The sequence below is a fragment of the Paramisgurnus dabryanus genome, chromosome 15 (genome assembly GCF_030506205.2).
Source record: "Paramisgurnus dabryanus chromosome 15, PD_genome_1.1, whole genome shotgun sequence".
Lineage (NCBI taxonomy): Eukaryota > Metazoa > Chordata > Actinopteri > Cypriniformes > Cobitidae > Paramisgurnus > Paramisgurnus dabryanus.
This window is the reverse complement of record NC_133351.1, coordinates 4,193,359-4,208,927: the sequence shown is the minus strand read 5'-3', so window position 1 is coordinate 4,208,927 and position 15,569 is coordinate 4,193,359. Positions and strand designations below refer to the sequence as shown.

Sequence of the window (15,569 nt, the reverse complement as noted above, 5' to 3'; positions counted from 1 at the left end):
TTCGACCGAGGTGGTCTGTGGGCGAGTCCCTCTGCTTTCGTTGAAACACGAGCAGGAGAAATAACATGTTTAAATTACGTGTTGAAAGCTCAGTGGACGCAAGTGCGCGCGAGCCAAACATGGATGCGGAAAAAATTTATACTCGGCCCTTACCTCGCCTTCATGTACCGCGTCTTGTTGCGTACTTGATGTAGGCACGAATCACGATACAATGTTTCCAAAATAACGTTTCCAAAAACTGGATCGTGGAGACATTTTAATCATTCACCACGGTTAAATATCGTCATATCGCACACCCCTACATCAACACATTTGGGATCACACACGTTTTTAGGACAAGGCCTATACATCGTAAGAAAATAAACAGCTTACCCAACCTCAAGATCACAGAAATGTTTTAATGAAACCGAGATACAGTTATAGGCTTACCCTTAAAAATCTTAAATAAATATTGCAGTAAGAGAAAAGATAACCTTAGCTTCCCAAGTATGCACAAGCACAAAGAGTGACTTTCAGTGTATGTGCTTGTGTTGCATCTGGAAAGGTCAGCCAGGGGTCATGTATAGTTCCTGAAGCATTGATACTTTCATTAAACCATCGAGGGAACAGATCAGAGGTCATTTGCAGGAGTTGTCGTACAGGCTGCACACAGAGGCCACACTGTTTTCTGCTGGCCAGCAGGAGACTGGAATGTTGGGCGGGATTGTGGGTAACTTTCACTGCACCACATACCTTATCAGATAATTACATAGCAGAGGCGGGAGGGGGGGACACTGCCGGCGGTCTGTCAAACGCAAATGACGCGGCACAACGTCCGATAGACCTGGTGCTATCCTGCCAACACACATGCATGGGAAGTACCACTTCATTTGCTCGAGTGATTCGGACGGCATGAATAGCATACTACTCTCACTATTTACTCACTAACCACAGGGCTATTGGCACAGACTACTCTCACTATTTCTTATAAACTAAACACCCAAATGTCCAGCGTACAACAACGCACAGTCACACACTTTCAATAAAATACACTTGACTTTACAGTGCGACAGATTAACCAGAAAAAAATTAGCTTTGTGCTTATATGAGACCCGATCTGTGAAAACCCAGCAACAGTCATTTTTTGTGATTAAATGTTTTCCATCATCCTTCATTCTGTAAAAATATAACCTTCTTTAACATTGACTTAGTAAGATCATATCAAAGATTAAAATCAATGTAAAAATCAAACTTTGGTGGTTCAAATCCCATCATTACTTTGAGACTTAAGACTGGATCACATACAGTATACCGTATATTTCTGTCTATTTCGGGGTTTTTTTCATTACCTGCCTGGGGCTGCGTCTTACAGTCATCTGCGCCTTGTAAGTCATAAGTATGAATTAATTTTGACATTTATAAGGCAAGAGACAACATTACAGTCTACAGCCGTGAGAGTCCGCCATATGCTGCTTCTGTATTTATGTAATTCAATGGATTCTGTAATGTGGAATGACGAGTATGCGAACTTCACGCTAGTTGGCTTGTTTGGTTAATTTAGACTATTCAACCTTCCAGGGTAGTTCTGTATGCTATGGTTTATCATTTAAATAACTGATAATATTACTTTAACGTACAGATATCTATTCAGCCTGCTGTTCTGCCTGCTATTGTTTAGTTGAATAACTTGCCTATAGATTAAATGTCTGTTCTCCTGATTTTGTGAAATAATTTTCTAAATAAACGCGACTTATAGTCTACTGTGACTTATATATGTTATTTTGTCTTAATGACGCATTTTTTGAATGATGCGACTTATACTCCGGTGTAGGGCTGGACCAGAAAATGCGAATATTCGAATATTCGTTCCGTGGGTTGACATTCGATTTTCAGTTTTGAGATTCGATTATATTTATAAATATTTTTCAGCGTTAATGCAGAGCTTTTGCCAAGCAGGAAGTGCGCTTCACGCTCCCGCTCTGTAGGTGGCGCAGAGAGACCAACATCCATAGCCAACAACCACCAAACGCCACCAGTGGAAGAGATCGCCTCAAACGGAAAGCGCGCTTCCTGCTTTGGCATTCACGCTAATAGTGTTGTAAATAACGTTCAGTTTCATGCAAAAACTGATTGATTTGCTTCACAAGACGTCAATATGTCACACAGAGTTATGGGGGATTACTTTTGTATTGGATATGTATGCTTTAGCTCTTAAAGTGTGCGGATCGGTTGACTTGCATGACGGAGTTCTGGGGTTTCTGCAAAATATCTTCTTTATTGTTCTGCTGATGAAAAAAGCATATTGATGGTGTAAGTGTTAGTAAATAAACTTGATTTTAAAAGTATGCTACCGTTTTATTACAGTTTGTTGAACTTCGTTCATTTATTTTCGTTGTTTTATTTAAATAGCCTACCCTTTACGTTGTCAGTAATTACTGTGCTGCTAATTTCTGATACGGGAATGTTTGTTTGTTAAAAAAATGTTAGGCTACCTTATTAAAAGTATTGCTCTTGTGTTTTGTTTCACTAATGTTGTTCTCGCTTGCGCTGTTCTGTAGTATTTTTAAAGTTTATTAATTCTAAACGTGTCACATGTCCATATTGCACGAAAAAAGGCACTACACTCCCTTGGGTCCGCAGCAACACATCCGCCATATAATAAAACTGTAGACAGACAGACACACACATACACACACACAGAGATTCCTGCCTTAATTAAAGAGAAAAATATGTTCAGCCCCTCCTTCCGAAGCTTCGAATATTCGATTTTATTTCTACTAGAGCTTCGAAGCTCAAAAAATGGTATTCGGAACAGCCCTACTCCGGTGCGGCTTATAGTACAGAAAGTATGGTACACAAATACAGTGGCGGCTGGTGACTGCTCTTCCGAGGGGCGCAAATTCAAAATATAGTGTCATGTGTGTCGAGTGTGTTTTCAAAATGTGTGTTTGTTGCGTCATGTGAACCAAGTGCATCACATGTCTTGTCAAAATAAGAGCCTGCTGCACACATTTTGAAACCGTTTATGATAAAAGAGACTCTCACATTCACAAAATACACGCAAGACACTAACAGTAAACTCTGATTATGCATGAGATAATACGAGTATCTGGCAATCGCGAGCGTCTCCTTTATAACAAACTTATTTTGACGTGACACGTGATGCACATAAGTTTTTTACGTGCCGAACACATATTTTGAAATAACAAACCACACGTTGAAAAAGAAGTCACCGGCCACCACTGAAAAAAATTTGGAAAATGTCTATTTTAGACATATTATACGATAACTGGATGTCATTTTAAGGTCAAGTGAAAACAACGTAAACTACTGTTGGCAACTTCAAATAATGCATATCTACTATTCTAGTTTAATTAATAGTAGGCATTAAAAAAAACCGAGTGGTTAATTTCCCTTTGGGTTTACCCAAACAATCAAAATCAACCTTTTTTGTTTCTGATCTTTAAAGAATACCCTACTGAAAAATCCAGCTAAGACCAGCATAAGCTGGTAGCTGGTGGTCCTCCCAGCCTGGCAAAGCTGGTCAAGCTGGTGGGTCAGCTGGTCATCCATCCTGACCAGCTAAGTCCAGCTAGACCAGCTTAAAAAGTTACCAAAACACAGCTAGACCAGCTTGCTACACCAGCAATACCAGCTAAAACCAAGCTGGGAGACCAGCTAAAACCAGCTCACCACCTTATGCTGGTCTTAGCTGGATTTTTCAGTAGGTAAAGCCTCTCTTTAGTGTCAAGATTTTTTATATAATAAGCACAGCACTGTCCAGTTCTTCTGGTTTTGTTTAGAAAATCACTCCAAACCAACTAAATCTACTGGGCTGCAACTGTTCAAGGCTTGAATAATGGAAATAAATGTAATAGTTTTTTGGCGGCCATCCTAACAGCATTCTAGCATTTGGAAGAGAGCAAGAAAACATGATCACAATGGAAAGTTTTTGATCAGAAAAGCAAATATTATTACCATAAAAAGTTCACGAGCAGACAATGGCGCGTGCTGCTGACGTAGTTGTCAACTTTGTTTCTTTTCCCTTTTTTTTAATATAAGCCATGATGCAAACACTGTAAACAATACTTAAACAAATCACAAACTGCACAAATTACTTGCCAGCGTATTCGGTGTCTGTACGCTGGCAACAACGTCAGCAGGTGACGTCAGTATCATGTGCCGTAATCTGTTTGTGAACGCGCACTGAACGACCAAGGAGGAAACCAAATTGATAAAAAAAATCGTTCGTTTTGTTTGTTTTTTGTGCACAAAAGTGTATTTGTCACTTCATAATATTATTATTGAACTACTGATGGCACATGGATTGACAATTTCATTCTTTTCTGAGCTTGATTGCTAACATTAAACTGCAGTCTATGGGAGTGTCGCAAGCCTCCCCGTTTTCATCAAAAATATCAAAAATGTGTTTTTAAGACAATTGAAGGTCTGGTTTAGAATGACACAGGGGTAAGTCATTTACCATAAAATAAAAATTTTGGGGTAAACTAACTCAACACATCGGGTAGCCTCTTATGGAACGGCTGAAATTTTACAAGGGGGCGCATTTGTTCCTCAGACGTTGCACAATAAACATGACATCCGAATATATTCATTATAAATCATGAATGAAAAGTGAGATTCGAACGAATGTCTGTTAGTGAACTTATTGTATACACTATTTATATCGTAATTCGGTCAGAAACTTCAAGATTGTGAGATGAACAAATCGTTTTGGATTAAAAGGCTTGGATATTCCATTTCCTTGGACTTTTGGGGATTTATGAACAATTTGTTTTGGACAATTTCACCGAAGCGGATAAAGGAAAGATTTTGAAGGTAAGTAAATATCCTAAATCGGCACCGCCCGGTTCAGGTAACTAACAACTAGATTACAGTTTTATGACTGCTAAAAATCATATTATGCTTTCTGTGTGCGCTTAATGGAATCCCGAAAGTCTAAGCTTTACAACGATGTGCCGCATGACCGTATATTTTGAAGATTTAATGCTTCAAAGTTACAATGACGTAATGCAGCCTCACGTGCAAGGGAGGGGGTGTGCCGTGTACGGCACAGTGTTCCTTATCAGGTTAAAGTTTTGCTTCTTAAAAAATGCAATGCATTTAACAATGCGAGCTTGTCATCACTTAACGAAACGGCAAACCAAAAAAAAGTGTAGACCATCTATCGAACACGCCAAACATAAAATAGTTCACGGCTATGTTGTTATCATCCAGTTGTTTTCTCATTACGCAAAATCCCTCAACATATACAAATTAAAATACTCTTTAAATATTAAAAAATGTGCAAAAGTCACTGATTGAAAAAAATTACTCACAAACAAAACATTTTTGCCCATGCTAAGCCTGGTTTTGTGCTACACTTTTCTTCCTTGCAGAGTTAACAAGAGTAGCATGCTAGTCTGCAAATGAGAGAGAGAGAGAGAGAGAGAGAGAGAGAGAGAGAGAGAGAGAGCTCAAATCCAGGTGTTACACAACATCTGCGTTCCTCAGAACAACACTTCACCGACAAGGGAGGGCTTCCTTTCTCTTACAAATCTACCACCCCGGGAACTGCAAAACAAGTCAATCCAACACAAGCCTTAGCACCTGGGGCAGGAAAAAAAGCTTTAACTGAACCTGAGAGTAAATCTCAATGTCATAGCAGATGAGCGGGTGTACGGCGCTGCTCTTGTTTTGCTGCTTTATAGTGTTATCAGACTGTAGATTATGACCAGAACATCTCTGAATGACCTTCTCATCTCTGTCTCTCACTCACATGCCCATGCAATTTATTAATTGCTGTGCTCCCATTGGTTCTTCCTTAGACAGGCACTTGCACCGAACTTAACCGGTAGCTGATTCATCGTACGAGTTATTAATTGCCCATCGTGAACATGTCAAACTAAGCAATTCAAGATGTCAGTTTTGGCCTTTGAAGAAAGAAATATTATACGATCAGCAAAGTTTGTCTTTAAAATTGTGTCAGAAATGGTACAGTGTGCACCCACCCTTAGGGGAATCAGACATCCGTGACGGGCCATCTTTGATCATCCAAGTCTAGGTGTAGCTAGGGGCGAGGGGTGTGCATTTTATGAAGACGGCTCTAAAAATAAAGAGAAGGCATTGATCTCGAGGAACAATCATGACCTTGGCCACAACGTCAAATGGGAGAGCCCAGAAAAGAAGGGGTCGGGCATGACGAGAGATGACTTTAACCAGCACATGTTCTTACACCTGACTGTCTGTTTTTTTACCCTAAACCCTTTGTGTCCCGCACAAAATCCCAGGCAGCCGTGTGTGGAATGGCTGAATGGCGTCGTAGGGGAGGGAAAGCCGGCCCCTTTGAAGCTCTGCGCAGACGTCAGACAGGACAACTGCGAATGTGTGCCGAGATAAGAGCAAACACTGAGCTGACTGTCTGCCAGGAGGGAATGTGACTCAGCCGGGTGCCGAAAGATCATCCAGAATATCTGAGAAGAATGTAAAGTATAAAAACACCCAACACTTGTCATCAACGAATCTGAATTCTGAGAAATCATGTAAATCCAATCATTTACTCACTCTGTACTGTTAAATCTGATTATTTTTGTTTGAATTAAAGTCTATATAACCTGTGCACAATAACCTTCTGAAGTTACAAGTAAACTTGTGACAGACTAACACAGAAAACGTCGCTTCAGACTTTAGATAAATCAGATATCTATGGTGCTTTTTGTCCTTCTTGGATCTTAACAGATGTGGTCAAGTATGAACACATGCTATATGTGACAAATCCATATGAAGGGTTTTTTGGGCTTCTTTGAGAGTGATTTAAAAGCATATGAAGCAGTTTGCTCTCAGGTTGCTCTTGCGTTGCTTTGTTGTCATGTGCCATCCGGTGTCTATGGGTCGCTGCGCGGGCTCGAGTGTATTTATCTTGGAACACAATGCTAATGCGCTAATGTGACCCCACCAAAAAATCTATCTGCCAAATGGAAAGATTTATCGGCTGAGGCCAATACTAAAAAATGTCCAGTATATCTGCAAAATATTGGTCGACCACTAATTTTTATAAAAAAAGTCCACCTAAAGGGGACACAATAAAATAAATATTTGGTGTCCCCAGAGTATGTACAGTATGTGAAGTTTAACTTAAAATACCATATATATATGTATATATATATATATATATATATATATATATATATATATATATAAAATTTTAATTTATTATAACATGTTAAAATCGCCATTGTGGCACTTTTGTGTGTGTCCTTTTAAATGCAAATAAGCTGATCTAGGCACTAAATGGCAGTGCCGTGATTAAGGGGCAGTATTATCCCTTTCTGACATCACAGGGGAAGCCAGATTTCAATAACTATTTTTTTCACATGCTTGGGTAGAATTATTTACCCAAACTAAGTTACTGGGTTTTCTTATTCACATTTACTAGGTTGATAGAAGCACTGGGGACCCAATTATAGCACTTAAACATGAAAAAAGTCATATTTTCATGAAATGTCCCCTTTAAAACATAAAGGCATATGTGTTTTTACAACAGACCCTGGAATTTGGAAATGCCTGCTTCAAAGTACCAGAATTTTAAAAAATTTATTTCAGGAAAACGTGTAAAATAAGTGTTTATTTTCTGCAGAACCAGCACGATTAAAATGAAATGATTATACCAGCTCGCTGTATTTGGGTCGGGTTGCCTGTCTGATGGCAGACGGAGAGTGTCTGAAACCGTTGAAAACTGTCATTATTTCTGCTGTTCTGCTTGGTGCCGCTTCAGCACAGCAATGCAAAAAAATGCATAAATAAACTCTCGCAGACAGGAAGCGCATTAAGACATCAAAGACGTGTAGATGCAGAAATGTTCCACAGAAGATCAAACTGACTGCCATTTTTTTTCTTTCTGATGCACACTTTCACTCTGATGATTATTCAAGATCAAGCATCTTTTCCTAACCCCAAAACAGCCCCAGGATTTAAAAACTCTATCAAATCACGACCACAACACACAATACCCCACATATTTGTCCTGACAAGTTAGAAAGTGGAAAGCGTTGGGCGTACCTCGCTGTGTCCCATTAAGCGAACGGTGCTCTATTACCCCGTTTAAAGACGGTTAAGTGCCCTTGTTCTGTGCTCTTACAAGACAAATACCCACAGATCTACCTGCTGCAGGTAAATGTAGATATTCACTTGCAAGTCCCTGGAATTTCCACCTCCCTGCTTCTGTAAGGCTGTTTCCCAACCCTCTCTAATCCCACCACAAAGCCAAATGCACGATTTATTCCCACTATAGGAATGAAAGACACTTACGTCTGTTATGCATCTCTCAGCTATTCCATTGTCTTATTTAAAGCATGTATATAATATAAATTATATTAATATTTTTAGTAACATACTGTACAATGAACTAGAGATCGACCGATATATCTGTTTTCCGATATTTTCCCCGATATTTGAGCATTTTCCGATGATCGGATATCGGTTTTGTAATATCGGATTGACCGATAAACGAGAGAATTGAGAATTGCGCGCCGGACGCATCCTGAGGAGAGGAGCTCACAGCAGCAGAAGCAGCGTGCACAGCACATATGACGGGGGAGTGATCCGACTTCATTAAAAGGACTTTGAGTATACTTACTTTGCATACGAGGCATTTATAACACATCTTATTTGTGCATTAATGTGTGTTATGTTAAATAAGTTGATATATTAAAAGCAATGTATGCAGCTTGTCCAAGAATAGAGACGAACTCACAGAGTCACGCTGGCTGATCCATAAAATCCGGTCCCAATAACGACGTAGCTTTGCATGAATAAAACAACCATGGATTAATGCTTTGTGGAATTAAAAACGCTAAATTAAATTCGTTTTTCTGTTATTTATGCTTATCATTAGCATCGTAAAATCACGTTCATATTGCTGTTCACTTACCGGGGTTGAAGGCTAAAGCACAGCCACATTTTTTAACAAGATTTACCCTAAGTTATATTAACATTTCCCAGATAGACATTATTTTGCTAAAATATCTAAATAAATGTCTGTGGATATTAATTAATTATTTATTACCTCCGCAAGCGGTCACAGTTTGATACAGTTAATGCGCAAGTAAATGCATAGATAAACAGCGCTGTAAACAGCCATTTCATAAGCTATAACAACAAAATATTAATTATTCTGACATCAAATAACGTCACCAGTTAAGAAATTCAGTGATATATAAGCCGTTTTGATTGTTACTTTCCTGAATGTATTCCAGTCAGTGATATTATTTGTAAAATCTCTTTGCTAACTACTTGTTGGACTGCTGAAGGCTCAGGTTGCTGGTCAAAACAACGATATTATATCCCAAAAAAGAGACTTAATCCACCTGTTTTACTCTATAAACTATGTATAACAAGCAGCCAACTCCGCTATACTTTTCTCTCTCTCCCGCTCCGTAACCTGGCAACCGGAGCGCGAACTTTGGATCAGTCCATTTCTGACGAAATGTTAGGGGTGTTTGGAATGGTCCATGTATTGGGAATATAGTTTCTACATGATTCATTAAATTAATATTATTCTTCACTCTTTCAGACCCCTCTATTTATGACTTTGTATGCAAAGAGGAAGTGATTGTGATGATGATGATTATTATTATTATTATAAGGTTTTTTTCAGTTCAGTAGTTTTGTAGTAATTATGTCAAAAACAGAAGTATAACAGTAAATAAAAATCGGTTCAGCATATCGGTTATCGGGCACATAAGCATCCAAATATTTGTTATCGGCATCGGTTTAAAAAAATGAGTATCGGTCGATCTCTACAATGAACTACAATATGGCAGGCATCCATTTTTCCCAACAGTTGCTGTTGTCCCCCAATTTCAGCTATCACTGATCGTATTTAAAATTGAATTAAAATAGACATTAATTTACATGCATAAGGATCAATAAATAGTTGCACTTTTAATGCATTTTCTTGCAAATATCGGTAACAATTTACACTTAAGGTTGCATTTGTAAACATTAGTATTGCATTAGCTAACATGAACTAACAATGTACAAAGCTTCTACTATAGCGTTTATTAATCTTAGTTCATGTTAATTTTAGCATTTACTAATACATTTTTCTTTCTTTACTCTTCACACCATTCCAGCATCAATGAGAAAACTGGTTAATCCATTCACATTTTGCTAATAAATATTTAAAATCACAAGATAAATCAAAAGTAACTATTGACACTGCAAAATGTTAATGCACAATGAACTAACATAAACAATTGTCATGCCATCAGCGAATTGCGCGAATTGAGCGTTGCCGCGGAAAAACGCGCGAGTTGAAAAATTTGAACTTTGGCGGAAAACGTGCCGTGTTAACCAATCAGGAGCTTGCTCTAGTAGTGACGTGATTACAGGAAGAAAGCAAAGTTGCAGAAGCCCCTCCCATGACGCGAATTTCCGCGTGAATGTCTCCATGACTAGATTTTCACGCACGAATGAAGCGAGTAAACTCAAAATGTTCAAGTGGCAAACTAGACGCAATAGATGAGAATTTGACGCAGCTGGTGTGAACCCATGGTCAAGCAGCACACCAGTAATGTTTTTTGAAAGGTATGTTTGTAAAAAACTACTTAAATGTCATAATATAACTAATGCCTAGTCCTGGTTTAAAGGAAAACACCACAGTTTTTCAATATTTTACTATGTTCTTACCTCAAATTAGACAAAGTAATTAGGGCTGGGCGATTCGTCCCCATAAAAAAATCTGAGATTTTTTATCAAAAACTCGATTTACGATTCGATTCGGGGGATTTTTTTCCCCCGACCCCATTTAAAACAAAATAATTGCAAACTGTATATATTTTTAAAATATATATTTATTATATTTAATTAAAATGCATCAACAAAAAATTGGGAAGAATGAAGATTCGGCGAATGCAAAATGTATGTCAGTGTTTCCCACAGATCTGAAATTTACTTGTGGTGGTAGCTGGTGAAAAGGGCAAATCATTATAATCCACCAACAGAAAATGGTCTACTATACATGTGACACAGAACTAATAATGTGTGACACAACACAATACTTTGAATTATTGAACATTAATATTAATTTCACATTATAGTTCATCAATCTAACCACCCCAAACTTTCTTTGCCATGAACAAAGCTGACACTGTTTGTCAAAGCACCACAAAAACACTTACTGTTTTTGCACTGATATATGAAGCAATTAGACCCCTTTTATCAAACACAATATAAAACAATACTATGTAAAGTATATTAATAGACAGTGCAGGTCTATAGATTATAAATGTGACTGGTGTTATAATGGTAATAATTTCTAGAGATAGGCACTGTTACTGCTTCTGCTTTCTATTTCTCTTTTGCCGATTAAAAAAGCTTAATCCACTCATTATTTCAGATTTAAAAGTCTACTTGCTGTCCCGATGACAGGCTTTACATTACAGCTTAGCGTTTTTTATATCCTGAGTCAGCTTTAGCTTTGAGCACTCGTTCAGTGCAATGGGCTTGACATTAGCACTGCTTTTTGCTACAATCTCTGTGCAAACTTTTTAGATTTTAGAAAAGATATGGTCTATTAATAGTAAGATTATAAAAAAATGGGAGAAAGAAAATGCAGCGCGTGGTCGCAACAAGAGTCAGATGTGATCGCCATAGAAACCGGAGGCACGATGAAACTTCACTCGAGCTTTAGGTAGCGCTCACAGCCGTTCTCCGATCGACTCTGGTTTTACACACAATATTAATCATACTTGGGACCCAAAGTAATAAACTAGGACCGACCCGGACCAGACTGACCATTTCAAATATAAACCCGGAACCGTACGGGTCCTCTCAGTGAAGAAAGACCTCTAATGGTAAAACTCTGCTCAAGTTCAGAAACATGAAAGGATACAATGTGACACTGAGCTTGCTTCGCGTCGCACCCAATTCATTGAGAAACAAAGAGCACGTGTACGGACACTCAACGGGAGAGACACAACGTGCTTGCACGCAAAATGAAGCCAACTTGGATGCTATAAACACATATGCACATAAGCATATGCGACCATTTTGGTCGCAGTGTAGTTCCCTGGCTGTTCAGTATGTGTTGCAGTTGATTCAGTTTGCCGCGCTGGATGATGAGTTTATGATGCGCTGGATGATGAGTTTATGACGCGTGCATCTTCACGGGCTCTCTCAACAAAACACGGGTAATCCAGTCGAGTTCAGAAAATACGGAAATTCGTAAAGTGATTTTTTTTCCTGGGCGGGTCGCAATTTACCTGTGCGGAATGCCCAGTAAAGCCTATGTTTGGGAAACACTGTATGTACTGCACTATACTTCAGAAGGGGGGAAAATTTTTAAAAAATTTATTTTTTGAAAATATGAATCGATTGGACCTACCAACTCGATTTTAACTATTTCCCCGCCATTGACGAGATATCTCGTCAATTAAGAGAAAACGCTTCCCCGCCAATGACGAGATTTTCCGTCTTTCCGCAATACCGCTATTATCCACCAGGTGACTCCCTTCCGCAACTTTTTAAACCCGGAAGTATTGCCCTATGGCAAGCTGCTGCATGTCCGTGTCTGTTTTAAAGATCGCTCTGAAATGGATCTCTATGAAAAGTCCGTCAAAAAAATTGAATTATCTCTGCTTTTTGCTCAAAATATGGTGTTTCTGCAAAAACCTACCCATATTCAAAAGCTGATTGCAAAAGAACCACTAAAGGTAGGATGAAACGGTTTTTTTTTGTTTGAAAGCAGAGGGTCTGTTTTTTTCATTTGGTATATTGTATGTTTATATATTTAAAGAAGAACATTTTCTGGAAGGCATTAAACTTTGGTGAAAATCATGAAAAACGCTGGCGCTGGCTGGCAACTTTTTTTAAAAACGCTGGCGGTGAAAGAGTTAAAATCAAATCGATTTTTTTCCCAGCCCTAAAAGTAATACATATCTTTTTTTAATGCGTGCACTTAATCTTTAATAACACACACATGCATGTATACGTTTAAAAAATATTTACAAACCTTTATTTTGCAAACGATTAGTTGCGATTAATCGTTATGTAGCCTTAAAATAAATGCACGTTATGTCATTATCTAAATGCATTCCAAAGCAAGACAGTGACAGATACATACCCCCCCCCAAAAAAAATTTAAGATTCTGCGATGTTGCCTTAGGAAGTAAAAAGAACACAAAGTCATCTGCTGTATACCATAAGCTTAGGGATGCGCGATAATTTGCATGTGATATCATGCGAATCTCATCAGTAAAGCCGGTTCCTTAATTAATAGTAAATCGTCATCACCTGTTATTCAAATGGAGTAGCATTTACTACACAAAGCCGTAGTTCACTGACAAGCTGGGCCATATCACATACATATCGCAGGCGATACGTCCACGATAATTAATGCGAAATTGCCCCGATTGACAGTGAACTACGGATAAATGGCGCTCCATCTGAAAGCAGCTGATTGCGATTTACTCTTAATGAAGGAACCAGCTTTTCTGACAAGATGCGCAATGACAATCACATGAGAATTATCGAGCATCCCTACATAAGCTATACCATAAAACGTTATAGTTTTGCTTAAGTGCACATAATTCTTCAAATATTGCATCATTATGCTCCAGTGAAAAACAACAGCATACACATTTAGAATGGCATGAGGGTGTGTGCCTACAGTAATTATGACATAATGTTAAATTTCCAGTACAAAATATTTATTTAAAACACAGGGCTTGAAAGACCTGGTAACCGGCTCTGATGCTTTAATGAAAAATAAACCTCACCGTTTCTGGCTAAAGAATATAAATGCCCCATATACATATAAATGCCACCCTCAAAAGCAAGAGAAGAAATGGAAGTTATAAGAAAATGCACACTCAATTCTCATAAAGAAGAACTTTGTTTGGACATAAACAATGCAAACTTTGAAGAAAAAGCAAAAACAGTGGAGCGAGGCAGGTTTTTAAGCCTATGTCACACTGGTACCAAAACAGTCTATCACTATGTAAGTGTTCAAGGATATTTCTCCTAAAAAAGCCGGTCTTCTGCTGGTGAGAGAAGTAAGAAACAATGCAGAGCCTGTTGCTCCAGTCTTCCTGCCTTAAGTAACACCACGGCTGACCTTATAAATCTGAACCTACCACTCAGTACAGACCACCCCATCAGAACAGAAGGGTCCCATTTCAACCATCTTCAAGCACTTCACATATACTTGTCAAACTGGTTGGTATTTATGCAACAGAACAGAATATTTTCCTCAACTCATACTCCATGCAATCAAGCAAAAATTTGGGAAACAAAACATACTGGTATAACATCTCAGCTGTCTTTAAAAAAAAACAAAAAACGCAAGACTCGGAAATGTACAACCTGTAGGTAAACTGCAACTCTGTCAAACCATTGAATACATTACCAGTCAAATGATTTGGACACACTTTTTCAGATAAAGTGATCAGAATTAAAAACCAGTCCAGCAAACAAAAAAGTGCTTTTTAAAAATCCATGCAAATGGCTACTTTAAAGAAGCTGAAATATGATATTTTATTTTGTTTAATACTATATCATTAATGTTGGTTATTTCATATTTTATTTTAAAATAATATAAAGGAATGTGTAGGTGTGTCCAAACATTTGACTGCTAGTGTATCTACAATTATTTACCCCTACGAAACGTTATTAAATTTGTATGATCTAATGATTCATTTTTACTTTAAAATAAAAGTTACATATCTAATCCTCCTTCAAACTTTTCAATTGCTTCGTCGTGATGAAACGAGCTAAATATCGTCTTTCCTATAAGATGAATCCTCGTGAACAGACCCGCGCATGTGTCTTACCGTAGACAAGAGCCTGTTTTCCGCTTTCTTTTTCTCCACATGTTGATCCAAAGGCATCTGCAGAAAATCCTCTTCACAACAAATGAAGCTCACGGTGCATCCCATCCAGACAGGTTTAGATGAGAGCACTTACGACCCATTCAACGCGAATCCTGTCCGATTCAGCTGAAGGTCAGAGCCGCAGGTACGAGCTCTAATCGGATCCGTGCGTTGCTGCTGCTACTACAGTTACACTGACTACAAGTCAATCCCTGCCTTTTCCCACAGAATTCCCATTCATAATCCCGCCGCAGCACCCCGCTGTGTAGAAACAGGAAGGACTGAAGGGTTAAAGGAAAGTTTTGAAATCTGCTAACTTACTCGCGCACGATCAATGTAAAGACTCACCGCTACAATGTAACACGCGCGGTAAATTGTGTGTCATCAAAGTGCCGCGGGTGTAGCGGAGCTGTTTAATGTTTGTCTTCTGCATCAGATATAAAGACAGACGAGGGTTTTGCGTCATATTCCAAGTGTCAAATGTCAAAGTATATATACTGATTATCTACATGTGCTTTTGATACCGAATTCATACCTTTAACCTAGAGCTAATTATATAATAACACCTTTACAAAATACATTTCCTTTACTCACGTGAATTCTGCAACTCTCTGGGACTGAGCGTGGGCTATTGTTTAGACAGGTTGCTTAATTTTCAAGTTCATTGTGGGGAAAATCAGAGTTGTCTGGAACAGCATGAAAGTTGCTAAACGACGTCAT

General features: G+C 38.4%; 1 protein-coding gene across 4 annotated transcripts in view; it reads right to left on the bottom strand.

Moving 5' to 3' along the window:
* Window positions 1-14,992, bottom strand: part of tns1b (tensin 1b) — a 320,658-nt gene extending 305,666 nt beyond the window's left edge. For 2 of the 4 annotated variants that reach the window (XM_065252281.2, XM_065252284.2), the window contains exon 1: window positions 14,811-14,991. In XM_065252281.2, the coding sequence (XP_065108353.1) occupies window positions 14,811-14,915 (105 nt within the window). In that variant the 5' untranslated portion in view covers window positions 14,916-14,991. Of the gene's footprint in view, window positions 1-14,810 lie in introns of all 4 variants that reach the window. The other 2 variants (XM_065252286.2, XM_065252287.2) reach the window with 2 other exon arrangements.
* Between the last annotated feature and the right edge of the window lie 577 nt (window positions 14,993-15,569).